Source organism: Notamacropus eugenii, chromosome 6 (genome assembly GCF_028372415.1).
Source record: "Notamacropus eugenii isolate mMacEug1 chromosome 6, mMacEug1.pri_v2, whole genome shotgun sequence".
Lineage (NCBI taxonomy): Eukaryota > Metazoa > Chordata > Mammalia > Diprotodontia > Macropodidae > Notamacropus > Notamacropus eugenii.
This window is the reverse complement of record NC_092877.1, coordinates 16,094,607-16,118,508: the sequence shown is the minus strand read 5'-3', so window position 1 is coordinate 16,118,508 and position 23,902 is coordinate 16,094,607. Positions and strand designations below refer to the sequence as shown.

The following is a 23,902-nucleotide window of genomic DNA, read 5'->3' as shown; positions in this document are numbered from 1 at the left end:
GAAATTGCAAAGAAGAAAATATGGGTTTGGCATAAGGGAAAAAATGTGGAATGTACTGTTTCAGGACAGTAGATGTCTGTGAGCAGTGTTTAGACACCCATTTGTGGTTATGTGATAAAGTAACAGCCCAGCACAGTGAAAAGAGGGCTGAATTTAGGGTCAGAACACCTGGGGTCAAATTCTGGCTCTTCCACTTAAGAGCAACATGACCTTGGGCAAGCCATTTATATGCTCCAGGCCTCAGTTTCCTCATCTGTTAAATGAGCAGGTTGGACCAGATGACTTCTAAGTTCTAAATGTATGATCCTATAGGGAATCCTTGGGTGAATATGGGTTGGCCTGTGAGCTCTCTTTCAACTGTGAGAATCTGTAATGTCTTTGGAAGAAATGCTATGGGACAAAGTTTTGATTTGTTTGTGGTGGAAATACCAGCAGAAATCTTCACTTCACCCTGGGGGGAAGTGAAATCAAAGGCCAAAGATCCCCACCTCAGGAATGGTAGGAACCTCATGGGCCCCTCAATTCCCAGAGATGATATGTGGGATATTTTTCTGGTGGACAGCCCACAGAGAAGTGGTTTGAGCTAAAAGGAGTGGGTGCTCTAGAACCAGGGCTCTGCCTTCCTTGATTAAGAGGGGTTACCCTAGGGCCTTTCCCAGACCAAAAAAAAAAAAAATGAAGAAAGAAAAGAAAAGGAAAGAAAGGAAAAGAAGAAAAGAAAATATGGTGACACCCTTCCAGAGAGAGTGATTAGGAAAGAACCAGGCTTTTTGCTGGAATTTCTAAATGGGAAGTCTTTCAGAAGGCTGCTTGTGGTTTTCCCAAAGTTTTACACTGCCCTTGGAAAACAGTCCAAGGCTTCTCATTTCCTTCTGTAAACATCACATAATAACCCGGACTCCTCTGTATGGGGGCCTGACTGATTTGAGCAATTCATCTCCAGATCTGATGGGAGGGCCAAGTTTTATGTGAATGAACTTGGACTGGAACTCGGTAGCCCCCCCTCCTGGTTAGGTGGCTTCCCAGAATCCGCAGAATTGGAAGGCAGCTCTGGAACATCCTGGGTGACTCATTCCCAAGGCTTGACCCCATCCTTCATAAGGCTGCCTCTCCTCTGGGTTGTGTAGGAAATTGTTTGGGTCACTCCTGCAAATGGTGCAGCCTTTCACAAAGGAGAGAGGGCCGGGTTCCACAGAGCATGGCCTTAGAGGGTCATGGAGACCCATGTTGGGGAGCAGAACGGCTGTTTGGTAGCGGGGACACAGAACGTTGCTGGTCTAACATCCTTGTTGATAGGAAAAATTTCCTCTCCCTTCCAACTTGTTTCTCTTTGAGATCAATATTATTTATGGGGTGGATTTGGAGTCAAACAAACTAGGTTTAAATCCAGTTAACTGTGTGACCTCAGACAAGTCTTTTCCATGCCTCAGTTGCCCTGATTTGTCAAACAGAACTTTAAGATCCCATCCAGTTTAATATCCTGTATTACTATATTATACCACTCTCTGTTTGCCTCAGTTTCCTTAACAATAAAACAGATAATAAGTTGTTGTGAGCATCAAATGAGACTATTTGTAAAGCACTTAATACACTATCTGGTTTATAGTAAGTATTTGCTTCCTTCCTTCTCTTTGTAGTAGGTCCTGATTCTATGACACTTATAAGTTTTCTACCTTACTTTTGTAATAGTCATATCCCAGTTTACAGATGAGGAAATTGATGTTCAAAGAGATTTAAGTAATGTGTCCACGATGACATAGCTAGGAAGTATCAAACTATGAAGCTGAAGGCTGATTTTTCTTTTTTCCATTATGCCACACTCTCTTTCTCTCTATCCCTCTGTCTCCCCTCTCCCTCTCTTTCCTCTCTCCCTCTCTCTCCTAACAGAATGGATCTCTTCAGCAAACACAAGATTTTGTTTTGTGAAGGATGTTAGCAGCTGAAGTTCCCCTGTACTAACCTCACATGGGCCCTAATCCTTTGATATCAAAACTAGTTGGTACTGGCTAAGAAGGAGAGTAGTGGATCAATGGAATAGGTGAGGTATGCAAGATACAATAGTCAATGACTATTGTAATCTACTATTTGATATATGCAAATACTCCAGTTTCTGGGATAAGAACTCAATATTTAACAAAAACTACTGGGAAAACTGGAAAACGGTATGGCAGAAACTAGGCCTAGACCAACGTCTTATACCCTATACCAAGATAAGGTCAAAATGGGTACATGAATTAGATATAAAGGCTGATACTATAAGCAAACTAAGAGAGCAAGGAATAGTTTACCTGTCAGATCTATAGAGAATGGAAGAATTTATGACTAACTGAGAGATAGAGAACATTATGAAATACATATCTAAGTCCTGGTTCCCAGAAATGGATGATATAGACATAAGAACCAGACTGGAATCAGACAAAATAATGATGTAAATAAGAGAGAGATTGGTTTTTCTGGACCTCTCCTATCTTCCATCATCCCTTTTAGCATCCTCTCCCTCTTCTCTCATCCTTTTTTAGCCACCCACACCCTCCTAGGCACCATCATCCTATCAAAACCATCAAGTACCTTCAAGAGACAGCAGTGATGATGATGACAATTGTGGCTTTTCAACCTTTGCAAAATCATTTCAATATTATTTCATTTGAACCTCACAATAATCCAGTGGGAATTGCAGCACACCAGCCACATGGTATAGGACAAAATCTACCTGCCACAGGGGAAGATTGCAGGGAGGAGGATGACTGGCCCAGAGAATGATGAGCAACCAGCAAGGATTCACTTGTGCAGTGCTTACCAGGGGTGCCACGCTCTCAGTTAGAGAGAGTGAGTGGATAGAGCACCAGACTCAGAGTCAGGAAGGTGGGAGTTCAAATCTTGTCTCAGATACTTTGCAGCTTTGTGACCCCAGGGCAAGTCTCTCTGTGCCTCAGTGATCCCATCTGTAAAATGGGGCTAAGAATAGTACTTTGAGTTGTTGTGAAAATCAATTGAAGTAACATATGTAAAGTCCTTTGCAACTCTAAAAGAGTAAAATAAACTGTCTGAATAGATGTCTCCAGAGGTGGCAGTTGGAGAGAGGCAGTAGGAAAATGAATAGTGTACATTGATAGAGCTCTTTAAAGTTTACAAAGCTTTTTACACACATGATCCAATTAATCAAAAAGTATTTATGAAAAGCCTACTATGTTCCAGACACTGGGGACACAAGGACAGAGAATGAAATAATCCCTACAGACAAGATGTCTCACAAGAGCCCTGCAAGGTAAATATTTACTATAATGTTGACTATATTAAATATTTACTCTAATAAATATGCTTCTTTTTCCCATTTTATAGATGAGAGAACTAAGGCTTGGGCAAATAGTGATTTGACCATATTGCGCAGCTAGGATGTATCAGAGGCAGGATCTTACTCCAGTTTTCCTCTCTCTAAGTCTGATCCATTATAGCCCATGGTCTCATCACATCGGCTTCAGATGGAACCATGTCCCTTTCCTCTTCCTGCTGAAAAAGTGAGTCTGTTTAGCAAAGCCGAAATCTCACTGAATAGGGTGAACAAACAAGTGAAGAGCCACATGATATAAGGGGAAAGGTCTCCCCTACCTAAGACATTCATCCCATCCTTGAACTCCAAGCCTTTCTTAATAATCAACTGGGTTTCCTCAGGAGCTTCGGTCTTAGTGTCATTCAGCAGAGAGATGATGGAGCTGGTGGCATTGACTTCTTCGCTGGGCTTGGGGGAGGCCACTACTTTCTTGGTCACTGTTTGGATCTGAGGAAATGAAAAAGAAAGAGACACCTATGAACCCACATAGGTTCATTTCATAAGTTTTGTAAAGGAATCTCAAATAACTCCCCCACCCTCCCCACTCATCATAGCTTGGGAGAGGGATTAGGTTAGGGCTTCTTAACATTTGTGTGTGTGTGTGTGTGTGTGTGTGTGCGTGTATGTGTGAGAGATGGACCCCTGTGGCTATCTGCAGGAGCCTTTGGACCCCTCTGAGAATAATGATTTTAAATGTATAAAATTCAAAGGATTACAAAGGAAACCAATTATACTGAAATATAGTTATCAAAATCTTTTAAAAAACCATGTTTGTGAACCCTAGGTTAAGAACTGGATTATGTGGAGATCATGACCAGATGTTCACCATCTCTCTGTTCCCATCAACCCCCCCCCCCCACACACACACAAACCCACACTGTTATCATTGCTACTATAGCCAGTCAATGGATATCCTCCTTCTCCTGCAAACTAGACAAGGTGAGATGGAAAGACACCTGCACCTTTCTTAGCAGGAACTGGATTCATTGCTCACAGACTTCTCAGTGAGCAGATCCCAAAGTATAACTACATATACTTTGTTGTCATTACTGAGTCATTTCAATTGTGTCTGACTCTTTATGACCCCCTATTGGCAAAGATATTGGAGTGGTTTTGCCATTTTCTTCTCCAGCTAATTTTTTAGAGGAGGAAGTTGAGGCAAACAGAGTTAAGTGAATTGTTTAGGGTCATACAGCTAGCGTCTGAGGCCAGATTTGAACTCAAGACGATGAGTCTTCCTGACTCCAGATCCAGAGCTCTATCCACTACACCATATGTACCCTTTAAAGATGAGGAAACTGAGAATGATGGAGGTTATGTGCCTTGTCCAAGGTCACAAAACTAGGGAAGGGGAAGTACCAAACATTTATAGCCTGCTATGTGCCAGACACTGTGCCGAACACTGGGCAGATACTGTTATTATCTGCATTTTATAGTTGAGGAAACAGGCAGACAGAGGTGAAATGATTTGCCCAGGGTCACACACCTACTAAGTATCTGAGTGTGGATTTAAACTCAGGTCTCCCTAACTACAGATTCAGTGTGCTATCCACTGTACCACCTAGCTGCCAACTAATAAATGGCAGTGCTTACCTCAAAGTCATTGTTACGACACTATCGAGAACTCTCTTGGGAAAATCAACCCCCTTGGAATGGTGGAACAGATTCTTCTCTCTCATACTAGCCAGCTACTTTGCAAACACAGGCCACTGGTCAAAAGGGAGGTCAGGGTTCAAGATAGTGTTTATGTCCAAACAAAAGCACTCTCCTCCCTCCCCATCCCACGCCCCTTTACTTGGAAAAAAACAAAAACAAGTCAGAGTTTATGCCTGACCAAGAGTGGGTGATGAGTGTCTCCTTCATGCCTGTAGGATGTTCCAGAATTAGGATGTGAGTTAGTGTGAGGAGGAGGAGGAATACCTAGACATGTTCTTGTCTATCCCTTCCCCCGAGCCCAGATAATCTGGGATAGATCTAAGATTATCTCTGGCAAGATCTAAGATTATCTCTGGGGAACTTGGTGGAGTAAACCAAGCCAGATGGCTGCCCACTAATTGCTTGGTTCTGAGTGTTTTTGCCCAGAAAGATAAAACTGCCAGAATAGAAGGGAACTTGCTGGTATCCCTCTGGCACACTCCATGCTGTGACTCCCAAAGTGATGGGCACTAATCTCAGATGCCCTCAGAGGGCATCCTGTCCAGCCAACCTCCATGCCCCCCCTCCATTTTATGGTTGAAAAAACTGAAGCCTAGGGAGGTGAAGGTCACACATAGTAATCTTAAAAGCTTGAAAAGTGTTTTACATGTATATTAAGTCATTTGAGCTTCATGGCAACCCTGTGAGATAGGAGCTTCAGGTACTATTGCCATTTTACAGATAAGGAAATCCAGGGTCAGAAAGTTAAATGACTTGCTCCTTGTCACACAGCGAGTGCGTATTATAAGCAAGATTTCAACTCAGGTCTTCCTCCCAGTCCAGCATTCTGTTCACTCTGACATTCTGCCTCTCATTGAAAGGTCACTGAAGGAAAAATGTACTCCCAGCTGGTACAGAGTGTGGGACAGTCATGTCTTTTAGAAGAGAATAAGGAGATCATAGGGCTGTGACAGGAAGGTCAGGAAAAGTACAGGAGAGGAAGGAGAAAGGGGCAAAGGGAAGGAAGGGGAGAGAGACGCAGAGAGAAAGAGACAGAGACAGGCAGAGAAACAGAGAAAAGGAGGGAGGGAAAGGGAAGGAGAGAGGGAGACAGAGGCAGAAACAACAAGAGAAAGAGAGAGAGATATAGGGAGAAGGGGGAAGGGAGAGAAAACAGAGAGAGGCAGGGAGAGACGGAGACAGAGAAAGACATGGAGACAGAAACAGAGGCAGAGATAGAGAGATAGATAACAAGAAATAAGATACAGGGAGGCAGAGACAGTCAGAGAATAAACAAGAAATGGACAAAAGACAGAAAGATAGGGAGAGTCATATATGTATACATACATACTTATATGGAGAGAGAGAGAGAGAGAGAGAGAGAGAGAGAGAGAGAGAGAGAGACTGCAACACACAACAAACACAGTTCATCCCTTAGTTTCCTTTCCCAGAATCCCAGCAACAACTTATCTATACTTGCAAGAAGTTCCAGTTCAATGGGGAAAAGGTATATTTTCAGTTACCTGTTGGAAACATGCTTGGACAAGGTTTTCAGGGAACAGGTTTCGGATAAGGTCAAGGAAGGCATCCAAGCTGGACACTTCATCATTCTTCTTCCCGGGTCCCAGCTGTTTCTTCAGTTTGGGGTTCCCTGGGTGAATGGCTAAGACCAAAATGACACCAAGGACAGCAGCAATGATGGTGGTAGACATATAATAGACCATGGCTCTTGTCCCCAGGCGGCCACTGGCTTTAGCATCCAAACCGGCCAGACCTAGAGACAAAAGGAATAGAGCTGGGATAACTATGACCTAACCCAATTCTAGTTATCTATCTTTGACTAAGACATTCAGCCCTAAAGAGAAGACATTTCATCATTTACAGATGAATCAAGCTCTGGAAGGGAAGATGAATGCTTTGGGTCACAGAGACAGAATCAGAAAGGATTTTGGCAGTCTGGAACATTGATCTAAATCAAACGATGAAATTTAGTACAAAAAAAGTCCCAAAAAATAAACCCTGTGTCTCATCACCCATTTCTCCATGTTGGTAGGACCAGGCCATCTTCTCTTTGGCCTGGTGGTCATGTATTTGAGATTTTCTTGGACATTTGTCTCAGATCTTTCCTTTAATTTTATGCTACTTTGTTTCAGTTCTCAGCAGTGTTGACAATTTAGATTGACTGTTCAGAGAACAATGTTTTTAACTGAAGGAGTCATCTTGGTACCTTAGAAAGAATGCTGGCTTGGAAATCATGGACCTGTATTCAAATCCTGGCCCTGGTACTTTTACCTATGTGACTTTGGACAAGTCACATCATTTGTCTGGGATATAGTTTCCTCATCTGTAAAATGAGGGGGCTGAATTAGAAGGTGTCTGAGGTCCCTTCCATCTCTAAATAATAATTGCCATGATTTATGTGCTGCTGTAAGGTTTGGAAAATGATTTACAAATATCATCCCACTTGATCCTCAATAACTGTGGAAGGTAATTAATAATAATAATATCAACTGACATTTATATAGCACTTATTATGTGTCAGGTACTATACTAAGCACTTTGTAGATATTATCTCATTTGTTCCTCACAACAATCCTGACAGGTAGGTGCTATTATTATGCCTATTTTATAGATGAGGAAACTGAGGCAGATGGGGGTCAAGTGACTTGCCCAGGGTCACACAGCTAAGGAGTGCCAGAAGCCGTATTTGAACTCAGGTCTTCCTGACTCCAGGTCCAGTACTCTGTCCACTGCACCACCTAGATCTTTGAACTTATGAACTGTAATTGAGGGTGGGAGACACTGTTTTTGTTTCCTAAATCATCCAGGTAGGGTAGATTACCAGACCCCAGTTTCCCCAACAAGGATAGTTAATGCAAGAGAAACATTATTTACTGACTGGTTGCTCCATTTGAACTAGATTCAAATCTTCAGTTTCTCGTGAGTGGGTGGACCAGGACAAGAGCCCAGTATCTCCCTGATTTTCATCCTTGCCATCTTACCTGTGATTAAGCTGGAGATGATTAAAGGGAGAATGAGCATTTTTAACATCCTCATGAGGATGTCTCCTGGGAACGCTATTAACATGACCACATCCGGGTGGATGGGGGATGCCAAGCGAAGAAGACCTCCACATACAGCTCCCAGGATGACACCTGCAAGGAAGAAGGAAGAACAACTCAGAGAAACTTTGTCCATGAAGACTACATTGCAGAATGTCCTGGTTCTCCTTCATTCTAGCTTTTTGTTACTAGGATGATGGTGTGTTACAAACACAACCCCAGGAGGAAACCTGCATCATTAGTGGTCGTGGTCCTAACGAAGCCAAATTTTCTTGATTTAATCACTCTGGAAACCAGAGCCAGGAGAGTCATGCAGAGTTTGTTCAAAAAATATTTCTGGGATAGGTTATTTAGTCATAAAATCCAAGAGATTGGAGGTGACACAGACCCAGAGAGACAAATGTAGCTCTCATCTTCACCTCCCCCATCCATCTCAAATTAAAGGGAGATAGGGATACAAAGGAAAAGTATTTTGGTTATTTCTCCAGGATTACTCCATCTTTTAACCATGCATCAGTACAGGCTTGGTAGAGCAAAGATTTGTAATGTACCACAATCAGTTTGGACTGTTTCACACAACCAGCTGCTTGTGAGTCTACAGTTAACTGCTCAAGACCACATCAGAAACCACAAGAGTGACCTGGCTGTTCTCTGTGGCCAGAAAGCCCCAGCAGCAAGCTCAGAGAAAGAACTTCTAAGGCACTAACTCCAGGAGTCAGTCCCAAAGCATGCTGGTGGGGTCCGGAATCTGAGAGGCAGAGGGAGCAGAGGTCCAGAGGCCTCTAAGCACACTCCCTACTATCTCCCCCAGCCCCTTTCAGTCTGAAAAATGGAAAATCCCACTTGTTCAGAGACATAGGAAGTCCTCAGTGACCTATGGAAAAGCCATCCATGTTGACAAGTCCAATATCCCTGTTCCGAGGGAACTCATCAGAGGTCATTGAATAACTGTTCCTCAAACTCCCAGCCAATGGGACCCAGAGTAGCCGAGCTCCAGGAGGGCCAAGGAACAGATGGGTGTGATGGGCAGAACTTCTTAGAGGGGAAATGAAACAGATGGAGAAGTTACACAAGGGTTCATTCTGGGGACCACAGCCATCAGCTGCCAGGGGGAGCCGAGGCAAGGCCATTTGCCCCGAGGCCCTCCATTCATGCTGACTAGACAAGTCCTAGTTAACAGTCTCAGGGGAAAAGAACCACTTTTCATATATCTAGAACTAGAAGGGACCTCAAAGGCAGTCTAGTCTCAAATCCTAATTTTACAAATGAGGAGACAGAGGCCAAGAAGCAAAAAGTTGCTTGTTTATGGATCGTGGGACTGGTAAAGGGATCATATTTAGACCTAAAAAGGAGCTCAACGGCTGAGTCCAAACTCCTCATTTTACAGATGAGGTAACTGAGGCCTAGGGAGGGGAAGCAATTTATTCAAGGTCCCATGGGTGGGAGTCAGAAGAAGGAAGTGACCCTAAGTTCTCCTATTCTGGAAGGCTGTATCAAATCCACTATACCTCGATGATCAAGCTTAGTAAGACTCGACTTTCCTGCTCTAATCACCTAGTTTTTGCCTAGTTACCTGAGGAGGGACAAATGTTTGTTTCAAAAGAGCCCCTTCCTCAGTGGGTTGACCTCCATTTGATAATGTGACAAACTCATCTTGTTTGCAGAAGACTAGATGAGATCTTGGGATCCCTCCCAGGGAACACCAGAACCTTTTAACAGTGGGCTTCTGGTGATCCATCACGTCTTTCTCTCAGGTTTTCTGATGAAGTTTTATTTTTTTTTGCAATTTGTGGAAGGAACCAAAAGAATCTCATCGTGAATATATAAATTTATATTCACATAACTAGTTCTCTGCTATCTGAAAAGCAGGAAGCTGAAACTCAACGGTCATGTTCTTGACTCCATACTTAGAAAAGAGATATCCTGACTGAAGTTTTACTTTAAAATCTTCACTTCAAAATCCTAAAGTTATGTTTATTTTAATGAAAAGCCTTATTACACTGTTATAGTCATGAAAAGATATTACCCTTGTGTCTAGGATTTGCTCCTTAATAGCAGAAATGTTCTCTATATGGTCACCAATAAGACATGAGTTGACCATCAATAAAAATGAACTACTAAGGTCTCTTAGTCTAGGCTGTTATCATGTATTTCATATATTAAATCCCATGAATATTATTTTTTAATTCAAATCTTAGTTTTTTGTTTATTGGGGTTGGTAAATTTCACCACAATCTTGTTTTAATACACTTAAGCAATGTTTCTATTAATGTAGTAAGTGAAAAGTAAATTGCAAAGAAATCTTTCTTATTTAGATGAGCAAGGTGGATTGTTCAAAAAGCATCTTACATGACTATTCCTAAGTTAGAGAGAGCCATTGCTAAGAGTAACTATGGTGAAAATGTATGGACACCCATTGGTACTTTAATGAGTCACTGATATCACTGAGGTGAGGATTTCCTCCAACAGGAGGAAATAGCAACCCTTTTTTGGCTACCAAGTCAATAAGACTCTTGTCCATACCCTTCTAGGAAGCCTCCATGAGGCATCAGGGCAGGGGAACCTGACATACTGGGGAGTCGGCTTGAGTCTGGACATTGATACCAATGGAGTACACAGGACTGGCCACTGATTGTTCCTTGTTCTTGTTTATGCAACCGGTCCAGTCATTCACCTTTCGGACAACATCTCTTCTTCTTTCTGTCTTGTGCAATTCTTTGTGGGGAACAACATACTGTAGCCTATTCCTGGCTGCCACATGCCTTTCCATTGCCCTTCAGGTGGCCCCAAATTTTAAAACGTTCAAAACATGATAAGATTTTGGTACAGGAAATGCCACATATGGAGAATCAAAGAGATTTGGGGGAATTCCTTTTTAAATAATGATATAGAATGAAGAAAGAATTACTATAAAAGCAACTACAACCAGACAAAAAAATGCACACACATGCACATACCAACACACTCAAACATGCACACAAACCAGATAATAACAATGGCAAAACATGAAAAGAATTCATAGCAGAAAAAATTTAGAAGGGAATATGAAAACAGATAAGATGCTTCTGCTATTTTTTAAATGTTAATGTACACTTCTTTTAAAAATTTGTAAAGTATCAACCAGGTGGGAGAGCAAAATGCAATATTTTGATATATTTTGACATATTTTGGGTCAGGTGAAGCCTTGTGTACCCCTAAAACCAGATCAAGTCGAAAATATGTTATTCCATCTATTGGTATAGGCAACCTCATTTCCTAGGGAGAATTTTGCAGCATGAGCAGTGTAGTACTTCAGAGGAGTCAAAGACTCATCATATCAATTCATTTTGAGTCAATCCAACAAGAACGAATAAAAGGGTTGCTCTATGCCAGTCATTATTGCAGGGACAAAAATCAAAAAGCTAACATTAATGGAACCCTTCTTATTCACCAGGACTTAGGCCATCCCTGCGAAAAGGAAAATAAAAATGAAATGATACCTGCCCTCATGGAACTTACATTGCATTGGACTTCTTAGAGCAGGGATCTATAATCCAGAGTCTATGTACATATACATATATATACATGCACACACAGATATATACGTACATATATACATGCATATATACATGCATAGAATGCAATTATGTTTAATTATTATATAGAATATAAAAATAAAAAATTATATAGAATATATATTATATAATACATATATCAAGTATATAATTATATGGAACATAATTGATAATACAACTATTAGTTACATATAAAATTATATACATAACATGTTATATTACATAATCATTAATCTATTATGATTTAATTGTTGATATTATCATGTTATCATATACTAATACAAGGATATCTAGCTGTACCATTATATACATAATCACATATTTTTGTGTATGTATAGTTAATTTTACAGACTTCTCAAAATGTTTTTAAATTTATAAAATAAAATCCAGAGATTCAAAGGAAACTAATTATATTGAAATACAATGATCAATGTATACGTATGTATACATATAATGTTAATATAGTAATACCATTACTAATATGTGTATATATACAATATATGTATATGCCTATACTGATAACTGTATTTCAATATAATTAGTTTCCTTTGTAATCTTCTGTATTTTTCCTACATTTAAAAACATTATTCTGAGAAATCAATACGGTGAACTACACTCCAGAAGAGTCCATAACACACAAAAAAATTCAAGAATCCCTCCATTAGCATAATTCTTTCCTTGCCTGATGAGGAAATTGAGTCCCAGAGAAGTTAAGAGACAACTATCCAGTCACAAAGTTAGCAAGTGGCAGAGCTAGTATTGAAACTTCAGTCCTCTGAATACATTATCTCATCTGTGAAATGGGTGCTATTATTATCATCCCTTCTTATGAATGAGGAATTGGAGGCTAAGGAGTTAAATGGCTTGTCCAAGGTCATGATAGGAGGTAGGATTCAAATTCAGTCCTTCCCGTAGGCAGCTAGGTGACATAATGGATAGAGCTCTGACCCTGGGTTCAAATCCAGCCTCAGACACGTTCCAGCTAGGCAAGTAACTTCACCTTTGTCTGCCTCAGTTTCCTCATCTGTAAAACTGGGATCATAATAGCACCTGAGTCCTCAGGCTGTTGCAAAGATCAACTGAAAGAGTGATTGTAAAGCACTTAGCACATTGCCTGGCATGTACTAAGTAGAGCTATTATCATTAATTATTATCGTCATTTTTATATTCTCACAGATGGCTCATGCTTCTTTGGGTTAGTTGTCCCTTTTGCTGTAATCAGTCTCCTTTCCCTCAGACCAGACCACATAAAAAGAGGAGGATTACATCGAGGACGTACCAAATACTGTCAGAGAAAGCAGAAGGTTCTTTCCAAGACTATCCCATGTCCTCTGGCACAAGTTTCTGCGTTTGGGTTCCTCTGCGCTCAGGTGACTCTCGTGCATCCGGACTTCCACTTGTTTGGGCATATTGTTGGCACTGGAAGAGAAGTGGAGAATTTAGGTTGTGGTTGTGTCCTGAGAGATCAGGGATGTGGGTCAGCAGCTACAAGATGGAGGAAGAGGTGCTCTCTTTTTTTTTCTTTCAACCAGATATAAGCAGGAGCCTGGCCTTAGGTGCCAGGGCATCAACTGGACCATGGGAGTGAGCTCACTTTAAATAGTGCCATTCCATTTTTTAAAAAATAAAATGAATGGTGCTCAATTTAAAAATCACTTCCATGGCATATGAGAACAGGGAAAAAGGAAGGAAATGGATATTTATTAAGTGCCTACTATGTGCCAGGCACTTTATAAATATTCTCTCACGTAATAATAATAACTAATGTTCATATAGTATTTACTATGTTCCAAGCACTGGGCTAAGCACTTTACAAATATTATCTCATTTGATCCTCACAATAATTCTGGGAGGTAGGTGCTATTATCCCCATTTTGTATATGAGGAAACCAAGGCAGACAGGTTAAATGATTTGTCTAGGGTTATACGGCTAGTGAGTGTTTGAGGCTGGATTTGAACTCAGCTCTTCCTTTTCCAGGCCCAGGGCCCTCTCCAGTGTGCTAGCTCTCCCACCAACCACTTGGCTTAGGGCTAGGGATACAAGGATAAAAAGTAGTCATCTCCTGCCCTCAAAGAGTGTACATTCCCCTGTAGGGAAACACATATACATACAAACAAAATTTATGCAAAGTATTTCTGGGAAGCACTAACAGGTGGGTGGATCTTCAGGAAGGACCTCTTGTAGGAGGTGACTCTACAGCTGAGCCTTGACTGGCGCTCAGGGAGAACTAAGGGGAGAGAGCATGCCTTGCATAGGGGATGATTTTACAAAGGTATGGAAGTAGGATTCTACAATTACAATAACTAACAACCTGAAATGTACAGTGTCCACCTCGTAGATTTCTACTTTTGTGATTTTGAAGACAAAAGTTGAAAAATGCCATCCTGAAATGTACAACTTTTCAAAAAGCATCCTCAGCCCAACCCTCCCAGTGACTCTAGGCTCCTCCATATTTATCCCAGGAGATACTCCATCTCCGAATGCCAGGCTTTTGCTCTGGAAGTCTCCCTTGCCTGGACTGCTTTCCCTTCTCTCTGCCTCCTGACTTTCTTCAAGTCCTAGTTAAAATCCTACCTTCTACAAGAAGGCTTTCCCCATCCTCCTTAGTTTTAAGACCTTCACTCAACTAATAATCTACAATTCATCCAATCTACAGCTTGTTTGGGGGCCAGCAGGATAGTGGTGAGCCTAGAATTGGGAAGACATGACTTAAAATCTAGCCTCAGACACTTAGCTCTGTGACCCTAGGCAAAGTCACTTAACCTTTACTGTTTGTCTTAATTTCCTCATTTTCCTCATTTACCAAATGAGCTGAAGAAGGAAATGGCAAACCACTCCAGTATCTTCATCAAGAAAACAAATGGAGTCACACACTGGAGACTTGACTGAAAACCCAGTTAACAACAACAACAAACCGCTTGTTTGTACACGGTTGTTTGCATGTCGTCTTCCTCCAACAGACTAGGAGCTACTGGAGGGTAAAGACTGTCCTTTATCTTTTTTCTGGTATCCCCAGCCCATACCATAATGTCTGGCACAGAGGAGGCGCTTAAGCCATGTTTACTGACTGACTCCATCAGTATGATGCTGCATGTTGAGACAGCTGCTCGGATAACGGAAAATTTTGAACAAGGCTACGATCTGCTCAAACTTTCGCCTCTCTGTTGCGTTATTTTAACAGCTGAGTCCATTGGGAAATCACGGCACGTTTCTTCTTTTTATAACCCATGTCCTGTGACTCATTTATTTAACTGAAAGTTTGTTCACAAGCAACATCCATTCTGCAAAACATCCTTTGGGGCTCGGAACAGGAGGGGGCTGGGGGGGGGGAGGGGGGAGGAAGCTCAAGCTGCTGCTAAGTATTTGAGACTATTCGTGGCTGCTCAAAGATTCTGCTTTTTATTAACATTCGATGCCTACCCCTCTGCCAAGACCCTTTAATAATAGACTTATTAGATGCCGCGTCTGTTCCAGATTTCCTGCTTTGAACACTCCAGCTCTCCCTCACTGGATGCTAATTTTCTCTCTCACCTCTTCAGTCAGGGAAGTGGCAAAAAAAGGTGATGGTGGTGGTGGTGGGTGTTTCCCAGGCGAATCCGCCAGCAACTGCTGGACTTGCCCAGTGAGAGGAAAGTGGGAATTACCCATCCCCCATCATCATCTCCCCAGCGCCCGTCAAACTTCCCCATCTCGGGGACCTACAACCTGGGGGTTTAAGGGAGGATGGAGTCATTGGGTTTGGCCTCATGGCTCTGTTCCAGAGAAAGTCCCAGTGAGAAAGGGACCTGGAATCTCAAGGAGAAAAGCAGTAAAGAAGGAGGACTTCCCCACCCTGGGAAAAAATGAGGGTAGTCGTCAGTTGGGGAAAGGAATTCTGTGAGAGCACGCATCGGGATGATGCGTCTCCTCTACAGCTGTAAGCTTTCAACAGGAGCGAATTTTCCCTCCTCCCTAAAGAATCCCCCAGGGGTTTTAAGGGGCCACTGTTTTGTTAATTTTGGCAGGCTTGTTGGCAACTCTGGTATATCTAGTTTCTCACCCTGTTTCTGTCCTTTTTTGGAGGGAGTCATCCGCCTCCTTGACCCTCTGAAACTAAGCTCTGCCTAGTGCAGAGATGTCACACAATTTGCTCACTCTCACCCGGAAAGCTACCTGAATCAGACTAAAATGTAATTGGTAAATATTTAACAAAATTAATAAAAATACAACAAAACATAGACAATGGTGATTTGTAATTTTCTAAATCAATATGTGGTCAACAATGATCCTTATGCATAGTTTGGTGATTCCCCTCTATTAGTTATGGCATTATGCCACCTAGATGACCCCTCTCTAAATTCACTTCTATGATCTTGGGTATTGAAGTTAACGTGGAGTGGAGTGCCAGTTCTTACATCTATTACTGTTCATAAAAGACCTGTGAGTCCAAAAACATCCTCCACACTAAAGAAATTCTAAGTCTAGCTCCTTCTAACTCCCACCCCCCCCCCCGCCCTGCCCTTTGTTATATTTATTCAAGTCCATATTGAACTCTCTCCACCTGTTTTGTAGAATCTGTTCTCCTTGAAGGTATGAACTGGGTTATCTTTTACCGTCTAGGATAGCTCCTTGCACATTATAAGTACCATATAATGTCATAGAAAAAGACTAAAGCTAATTACTTTGACCTTAGTACATGACATTAGTCATGTACTAATAGCATCACTTTCTTTGAATCGGATCATTGTTGCCTTGTGCTCATGGCGGAGGGGGAGGGAATACATATTAGTCAATGAACAGTGATTTATTGAACATTTAGTTTTTGCCAGGCACTGCCCTAGGTGCTAGTCTTACATTCCAACCCTCAAGAAACTTGCATTGTATTGGAGATCGAGATTCAGAGTCAGACAACCTAGAATCCAATCCCCACTCTGTAGTAACTTGATTGACCTTGGGGACATCATTTCATTTCTTTACCCTGAGTTTCCTCACCTATAAAATGGAGGGATTAGACTATATGACTTTAAAAGTTCCTTTCATCTCAAAATCTAGGATCTTTGGATCTTGTGAATGCTCGCAGATGGGAAGTACTGATGTGGAAAAAACACAGGCCCTATTTAGGGCTCCTGAAAAAGTCATTAACTTTGTGCCTCAGTTTCCTCTTATATAAACTAGGAATCAAAGATACTTATTAAAAACTATTTTTCAACATGGTGGGGGGGAGACGGAGGAGAGAACAGTACTTGGCAAATCTCAGCATGTCTTATATAGATGTGCCAATGAAAATGTGAGGGGATGCCAGATGGCACTGGAGTCAGGAAGACACATCTTCCTGAGTTCAAATCTGGCCTCAGGTACTGATTAGCTATATAACCCCAGGCAGGTTACTTAACTGTTTGCCTCAGTTTGTTCTGTAAAATGAGCTGGAGAAGGAAATAATAAACCACTCCAGCATCTTTGCCAAGAAAACCCCAAATGGGGTCAAGAAGAGTCGCACTGAACAACAATGATGCACACATTAAATGGAATATGATTGTGCCATTAAAATGACAAACAAGCCCAATTCAAAGAAGTATAGGAAGACTAATGTGAATGGATGTGATGTAAAAGAAGCAGAACCAGAAAAACAACGTCTACTCCTGGAATAGTATAAATGTCAGCAATGCTAGAAGGCAGCCACGCTCCATACTGACCAGTCCTAGTCTAGAAGGACAGATGAAGGAACACACTTTTGCCTCTTTAGAGAGGTGAGAGGCCATGGGTTTGCAATGGCACATACCCTGTTAGACTCCGTGTTGGTGTCTACAGGTCTCTGTTTCTCTTTTTCACAAGGTCGTGAATATCAGTAAAGGACTAAAGTATTTGAAAAAAAAAGGCATCAATAAAAGTATATTAAGGCAATAGTATCCAAATCTCCCTATTTGTATACACTAAGCCTTCCCCTTCCCTCCCTCCCAGTCTCCTCTACTAGACTAGTGCAACAAAACTGCCATTGTTTCTTTCTGTATTTCCTGATATCTGAGATAATACAGGAGGGATTCAGGAGCAAAGATCTAAAGCTGAAAATGATCTTAGAATATCTAGTTCAATACCCTCATTTTACAGATAAGGAAACTGAGGCCCACAGTAGTTAAGCAGATTGTCCACAGTCATATTTAGCAAGAGACTAAAGTAGGATAAAAATCCAGGTTCTTAATTCCATAGCCATTGCTTTAGCCACAGCACCAGAAGGTTTTGCTCAGCTGCAAACCTTAATGTGCTTGGTCAGAACTCAGAGTAAATGAATAGGGCTCATTAGAGATACCTCCTAAATAGTAGGATTGAAGTCTAAAAGAGATGGGCTGGGGGGTGGGGTGGAAAAGGGAACAAAGGAGGAGGAGAAGGGGGAGGAGGAGGAGGAAGAGAAGAGAGAAGGGGGAGGAGAGAAGAAAGGAGGAGGAGGAGAGGGAAGAGGAAGAGAGGGTAGAAAAAAAGAGGAGGGGAAGGAGGAAGAGAAAGAAGAAAAAGGTTCCTGAATGAGGCCAGAGTTGTCACTCTGAAAGTAAAGGAGAAATAGGAAGGGAAGCAGGGAGACAGTAGAGTCAGTGCCCACTCCACTTGCCTTGAGACTTTTCTGTGTGGCCCCTCAGGCCCAAAGAATTCCAGCCCATGCATTCCCTGCAGACATCAATGCCATGTCTGGTCCTTGGGCCTGCCCCAGTTCTCTCCAGACCCATGGCCCTCTCCCTGCCAGCCAAGCTTTCTGTAGAACATCAAAAATGGATCTGCTTTAAGACACGGACTAGGTCACTTGACTCAGAGGGTCAGTTTTGGTGCTATATTGGCCCCACATCTAAGGACCAGAATCTCTAAATCTTTGAAATGTTCCCCTTCAGCCAGAGAATGTACATTTACCTTCGGGAAGGGAACAGCAAACTTGGATGAAGTCATGTTTGTCCCAGCCAGGCTCTGAGAAGAGGGGGTAAGAAGGAAGTCCTTCTCCCAGAGCTCTGGAGCCCTCCCCCTCTCTCTGATAGGGGAAGAGATACTACTTTCTTGGCAAGGACTAAAAAAGCAGGTTAATTAGCAGTTCTTCATGCACCTGGCAGATGGTGAGCTAACAAGACAGGAGCTGGGACCCTCTAGGTGTGTTTGTCACACCCCGTCATTCTTTTTCTCAAGTTAAATCCTCCCTTTCACCAAGTTAAGCAAACGTGTCTAATAAAATGGCCTCACTCCTCCCTTTCAGGAGGAAGTTTCCTATTCTTGCTTATAAAACCTGATTTTCTTACAAAGTTGGGTTGAAACCTGGCCACAAGTTTATTATTTATTACTAAGAACAAAGTGAGATTAAGCAAGGAGGGCCTTTATAGGAGGAGGAAGAAGAAGAGGAGGAGGAGGAAAAGGAGGAAGAAAGAAAGAGGAGAATGGAGGGAGAGAAAGGAGAGGAAAAGGGAGAGGAGGGAGATGAGGAAGAGGAAGGGGTTGAAGAAGAGGAAGAAAAGGAGGAACAGGAGAAGAAAGAAGTAGGGGGGAAAGAGGAGGAAAATCACAAGGTGTGATCTCAGGGACACCAGAATTATCTGCCTTCTCCCCAAACGCAGCTGTCCTAGTTCACTGAAGCCTGAAGGTGATTAGAGTTTCACTTTGTGTTATCGCTCTGGGGAAATCGTAGCATCTCAACGTTGGAAGAGACCTCAGAAAACAACAAATTCAGCCTGTTTGTGTTCATCCTTCATTACTCAAGAACACCATGCCATCAGAGAAACGATGACATGACTTGCACTTGACTTTGCTTTGAGTAAGGGAGGGCTGTGCAGGTCACAGCCTCACTTCTCCTCCAGAGCCATCTGAATCCAGGGACCAGATATTCAGGATGACTGGAGATGACCTAGGATGCACTGGGAGACCTTGGGCCTTTTAGACCAAGGTCTTTTCAGGTATTCACTTAGGGTGAGGCAACACCTATTCATTGAATAGGCCTATTTAAGAAGTAGCCAGGGCATGGCCCCTTGAACGAGGCCAAGAGCACGAACAAGAAATCCCCTCTACAACCCCAACAGAGGTCATTCAGGCTCTACTTGAACATCTTCAATGAGGGGAAATGTATTTCCTTGGAGGCAGCCCTTCCCATTTTGGACAGCTCCAGTTCTCACCACTCTCCCTTTTGTTGTTCAGTCATTGTTTATTACTCTAGTCCAACTGATCTTCAATAATGTGATAGATGTTTATTAAGGATGTACTCTATGACCTACACATTTTAGATAAAACAGGATCACTCCCTTCATGAAACTTACAGTCCAAGCAGGAGTGGTGCGACAAACACGAAAAAATGCAGGCTAAGTACTTCAAAGTATTTTATGATGACAATGGGAAAAGGAGTCACAAACTCTTAGAACTGAAAGAGGCTTTCAACAAGAAATCCCTCCATCAATATCTCTGTCAAGTGGGCATCCAGACCCTTCTCAAAGGACCTTTATTAAGTACCTACTGTGTACCAGGTATTGTGCTCCACGCTTTTTACACATATTATCTCATTTGACTCTCACAACAACTTTGGGGAAAGTGATATTATTATCCCTATTTACAGTCAAGGAAACTGAGGCAAACAATGTTGAGGTGACTTGTCCAGAGTCACACAGCTAGTAAATATCTGAGGCTGGGTTTGAAGTCAAGTCTCCCTGATTCCAGGGTATCATTCAGTGTGACACCATTTATGAGGGAGATGGGAGAGAGAAGAACCCCCAACTTCTGAAGACTTTGGGATAGATTTAATCATTAGGAAATTCTTCTTTATCTCAAGTCTGAATCCACCTCCTACTTCTACCCTCTGGAGTCAACAAAACTAAACAATAATCTTTGAAGATGTTGATTCACCACCAACAGCAAATTCTCAGCTCAAATTAGGAGCCTGAAGCAGGATTGACCTTCTAGACAGGACTCTTGGGGAAAGAGAAGGTTTCCATCCTCTTCTTTTTAATGACTGTCCTTCAGTCCTATGCATCACACATGGATTCATCAAAGCTGAATCTTTAGAATGGTGTAATATGTTGTAGGAATTATGTAACACTCAGTAGCTGGCTTCATGTGGTCATATTTAGAGCTGGAAAGGGTGTAGAGGTCATCTACTCCAATCCCCTTATTTTACATATAAAGAAATTGAAACCCAAGTGAGAGATGATATCCAAGGTCACACAGTATCAGAGATGTCTCTCAAGTCCTATTAGATCTCTTTAGATACTATTTTCATTGGATTCCAATCATTTGGGTCCCCAGTCAAATTATTCCTCTCCTTAGATGGTGCCTGCTTTAAGAAGACAGGCTAATAAAATTCCCATGAAACTTTCTACACACACGGAGCTATTCCAAACTGAATTTAGTTCATTTTATTGTTTGGGTGCATCAGTGGAAAGTGCTGAAAAAAGTATTGGATTTGGAGCAAAGGGGTCCCAAGTTTGACTTTTACTACCTGTATGCAAGTCACATTTATTAAGCATGTACAATGTGGCAGGAAGTGGTTAGGTGAGTAGAGTGTGGGACTTGAAGTCAGGAAGACCTGCATTCAAATTTGGCTCCAGGCAATGATTAGTTGTGTGATCCTGGGCAAGTCACTTCATCCTGTTTGCCTCAGTTTCCTCATCTGTAAAATGAGCTGGAAAAGGCATTGGCAAACTGCTCCAGTATCCCTGTCAAGAAAACTCCAAATGGAGTCACGAAGAGTTGGACACAACTAAAATGACTCAAGACATGCCAGACACTTTATTTAGTGGTAGACACAAAAAGAAAGGCGAAACCAGCTCTTGCCCTCAAGGACTTTACATTCTAGTGGTAGAGATAACATTTAATGAGTAGGGACATAATCATGGTCCTCATTTGTTCCATCTCTAAATTTTTTATTCTTTATTGCTTAGTTTATGGAAGTTTGATTGGGCCATCTAATAATAATAGTTGTTTAATGATCAATCTGTTTTTTAAAAAGTGACTTTGATAAAACAAAACAGAGACATCCATCTAAGAGAGGTCAAAGAACATTCTGTTTCTCAGCAGTAGAATAAGCTCTGGGTTTAGGAACTAAGAGATCTGAGTTCAACTCCCTGCTCTGCTACTTACTTCCTATGAGACCTTGGACAGTTCATGACCTTTCTGGGTCTCATTTTCTTCAACTATAAAATGAAGGGAGTAGAAGAATGAGTTCCAAGGACCTTTCTAGCTTTTATTCCATAATTGTGCAATTTATGGAAATTTATTTAACCTTCCTGGACCTCAGTTTTTCTATCTACAAAATGAAGTAATTTGATTAAATAACCTCCAAGGTTTCTTCTACCTTTTGATCCAGGATCTTATGACTGAATCATGAAAATGCTGATTAAACAAATAATTTATATTTCATATACTAGTAGTTTATTGGGAATATTTGATAAGGGATTTCATAATCCCTTTTTATTATGAAAGTATTGTAAAGTCATTTTATGATGAATACATATATAATATATAATAATACATATAAATATATATATTTATTTTTAAAGAGAAAATTGATAGTTAATGTCTTGTAGTACAGAGAAAGAAAAAAGCATCTTTGGAATCAGGCATTCTTGGTTTAAATTCAATCTCTGATATGTATATACTATCTATTTGAGCTTGGGTAAATCACTTAATCTGCTTGGGTCCCAGCTTCTACATCTGTAAAATGAGGGGGCTGGATTCCATATTTCAGATTCCTAAGATCTCTTCTAAATCTATGATCCTAGGACCCCTTAGGAAAAAATATTCATTATTCTGCAGTTAATTTTTCAGCCATAAGAAGTCATGGACAATGTCTTCTAAGGTGCAGAGGGCTATCAATGTACATCAAGAAGGGGAATGTCCAAAGCAACATCATGAAAGATCTCCAAGTATAGAACATGGTTTAAAAAGATATATTTGGATGAAATCATTATATTAACTAGAGATGGATTTCTTCATTGGACGGGTAAATTGACTAACTTCCCATTCTTCAGGTTTTACCATATTACAACCACATTATTTGCAAAGTTCTCTTTTTTCTTGCAAAGCATCTGCAAGCATGGCCGGAGTCTTCTGGTCCTACTGCTTTTGCCCACTATGGAAATTTGTCCAGCCATCAAGTGAAAATACCCAAAAAGTTGCAAAGGACTTCCCCACCCCCATTAGTAAGTCTCTTTTAGAATAGAAAATACAAATTTGAACAGAGTGTGATGGGAATGTACTATTTCGTACACTGGAAAGCAGTCAGAACCCTATCCTACCATTCAACATCCCTGCCAAAAGCAACCAATGAGTACAGCGAATACAAATGGTCAAGGTCTGTTGTTATTGGTGGGTTTTTTTTATGGACTTTCTATAGCTTTTCCAGTAGGACCACAACCTCCAAACATCCCAAAGTGGCAGAATAATGTGTCAACTGTTAGGTCATCAATCCCACCTCCTGTCTGAGTGGTTGGGCTGGAAGCTGTCCAATCCAAGAGCTATGTATAGCATAACAGTTGGACTCTAGTAAATTTGTAAGTTTCTTATGAGTTCCCTGTGGGGGCTGGATTCTTCTTCCATTGCTGAATTATCAGCCAGAATCCTAAGGTAATTTAAAGGACTTACAGCATCATAGTGAAAAAGAAGTAGACCAAGAGAGATCCTGTGTTTTACTTAACATTTATATTGTCCTCAGTCAATCAATAAATATTAATTAAGTGCTTACTCTATGCCAGGCACTGTGCTAACCACTGAATATGTAAATAAAGGTTAGAAGAAAACAAAACAAAACAATTCCTTCTTCCAAGTAGCTCACAATCTAATGGGGCTAAGCACATACTATGAGGCAGTGATGAATTATAGGAAGATCACGGAATCTGAAGTTGAGAGTTTGGGCTCTGCCATACTCTACTCACGGGATTCTGGGCAAATCACTTGAGTGTTTTAAGCTCTTAATTTCCTCACCTATAAAATGGAGATTATAGTTAAGATAGTGTGTCTCACATGGTAGGTGCTTAATGATGCTTATTGATTGATTGACTATATGATCATACATTTAGAGCTGAAATGGACTTTTATAGATGACAAAACCTTAGGGCTGAGAGACTTGGTCATTGTCATACAGATAGAGGGAGAGGCAGGATTTGAACTCAACTACCCTGTCTCCAAAGCTAGGGCTGTTTCTATTACACTATAATGATAATAGCTATGTCCCCTACCTGTCTCACAATTCAGTTTGGCCAGAACTACTAAGAAGTGTGTTGTCATGGATAAGGAGTCTTGAGATCAGGTATATTTGGGTTTAAACAATGCTCTTGACCCATATTAGCTACTTTCCTTTTGTCTTCTCTTTCCCCCCTAGTCCATACTTTCCTAG

At 41.3% G+C, this 23,902-nt stretch overlaps 1 protein-coding gene across 1 annotated transcript in view; it reads right to left on the bottom strand.

Moving 5' to 3' along the window:
- Positions 1-23,902, bottom strand: part of SLC1A2 (solute carrier family 1 member 2) — a 157,898-nt gene that overhangs the window by 59,060 nt on the left and 74,936 nt on the right. The window contains exons 2-5 of the mRNA XM_072619155.1: positions 12,859-12,998; positions 7,966-8,118; positions 6,487-6,737; positions 3,607-3,775 (exon numbers count right to left, since the gene is read on the bottom strand). Coding sequence (XP_072475256.1) covers positions 3,607-3,775; positions 6,487-6,737; positions 7,966-8,118; positions 12,859-12,988 — 703 coding nt within the window. The 5' untranslated portion in view covers positions 12,989-12,998. The remainder of the gene's footprint in view (positions 1-3,606; positions 3,776-6,486; positions 6,738-7,965; positions 8,119-12,858; positions 12,999-23,902) is intronic.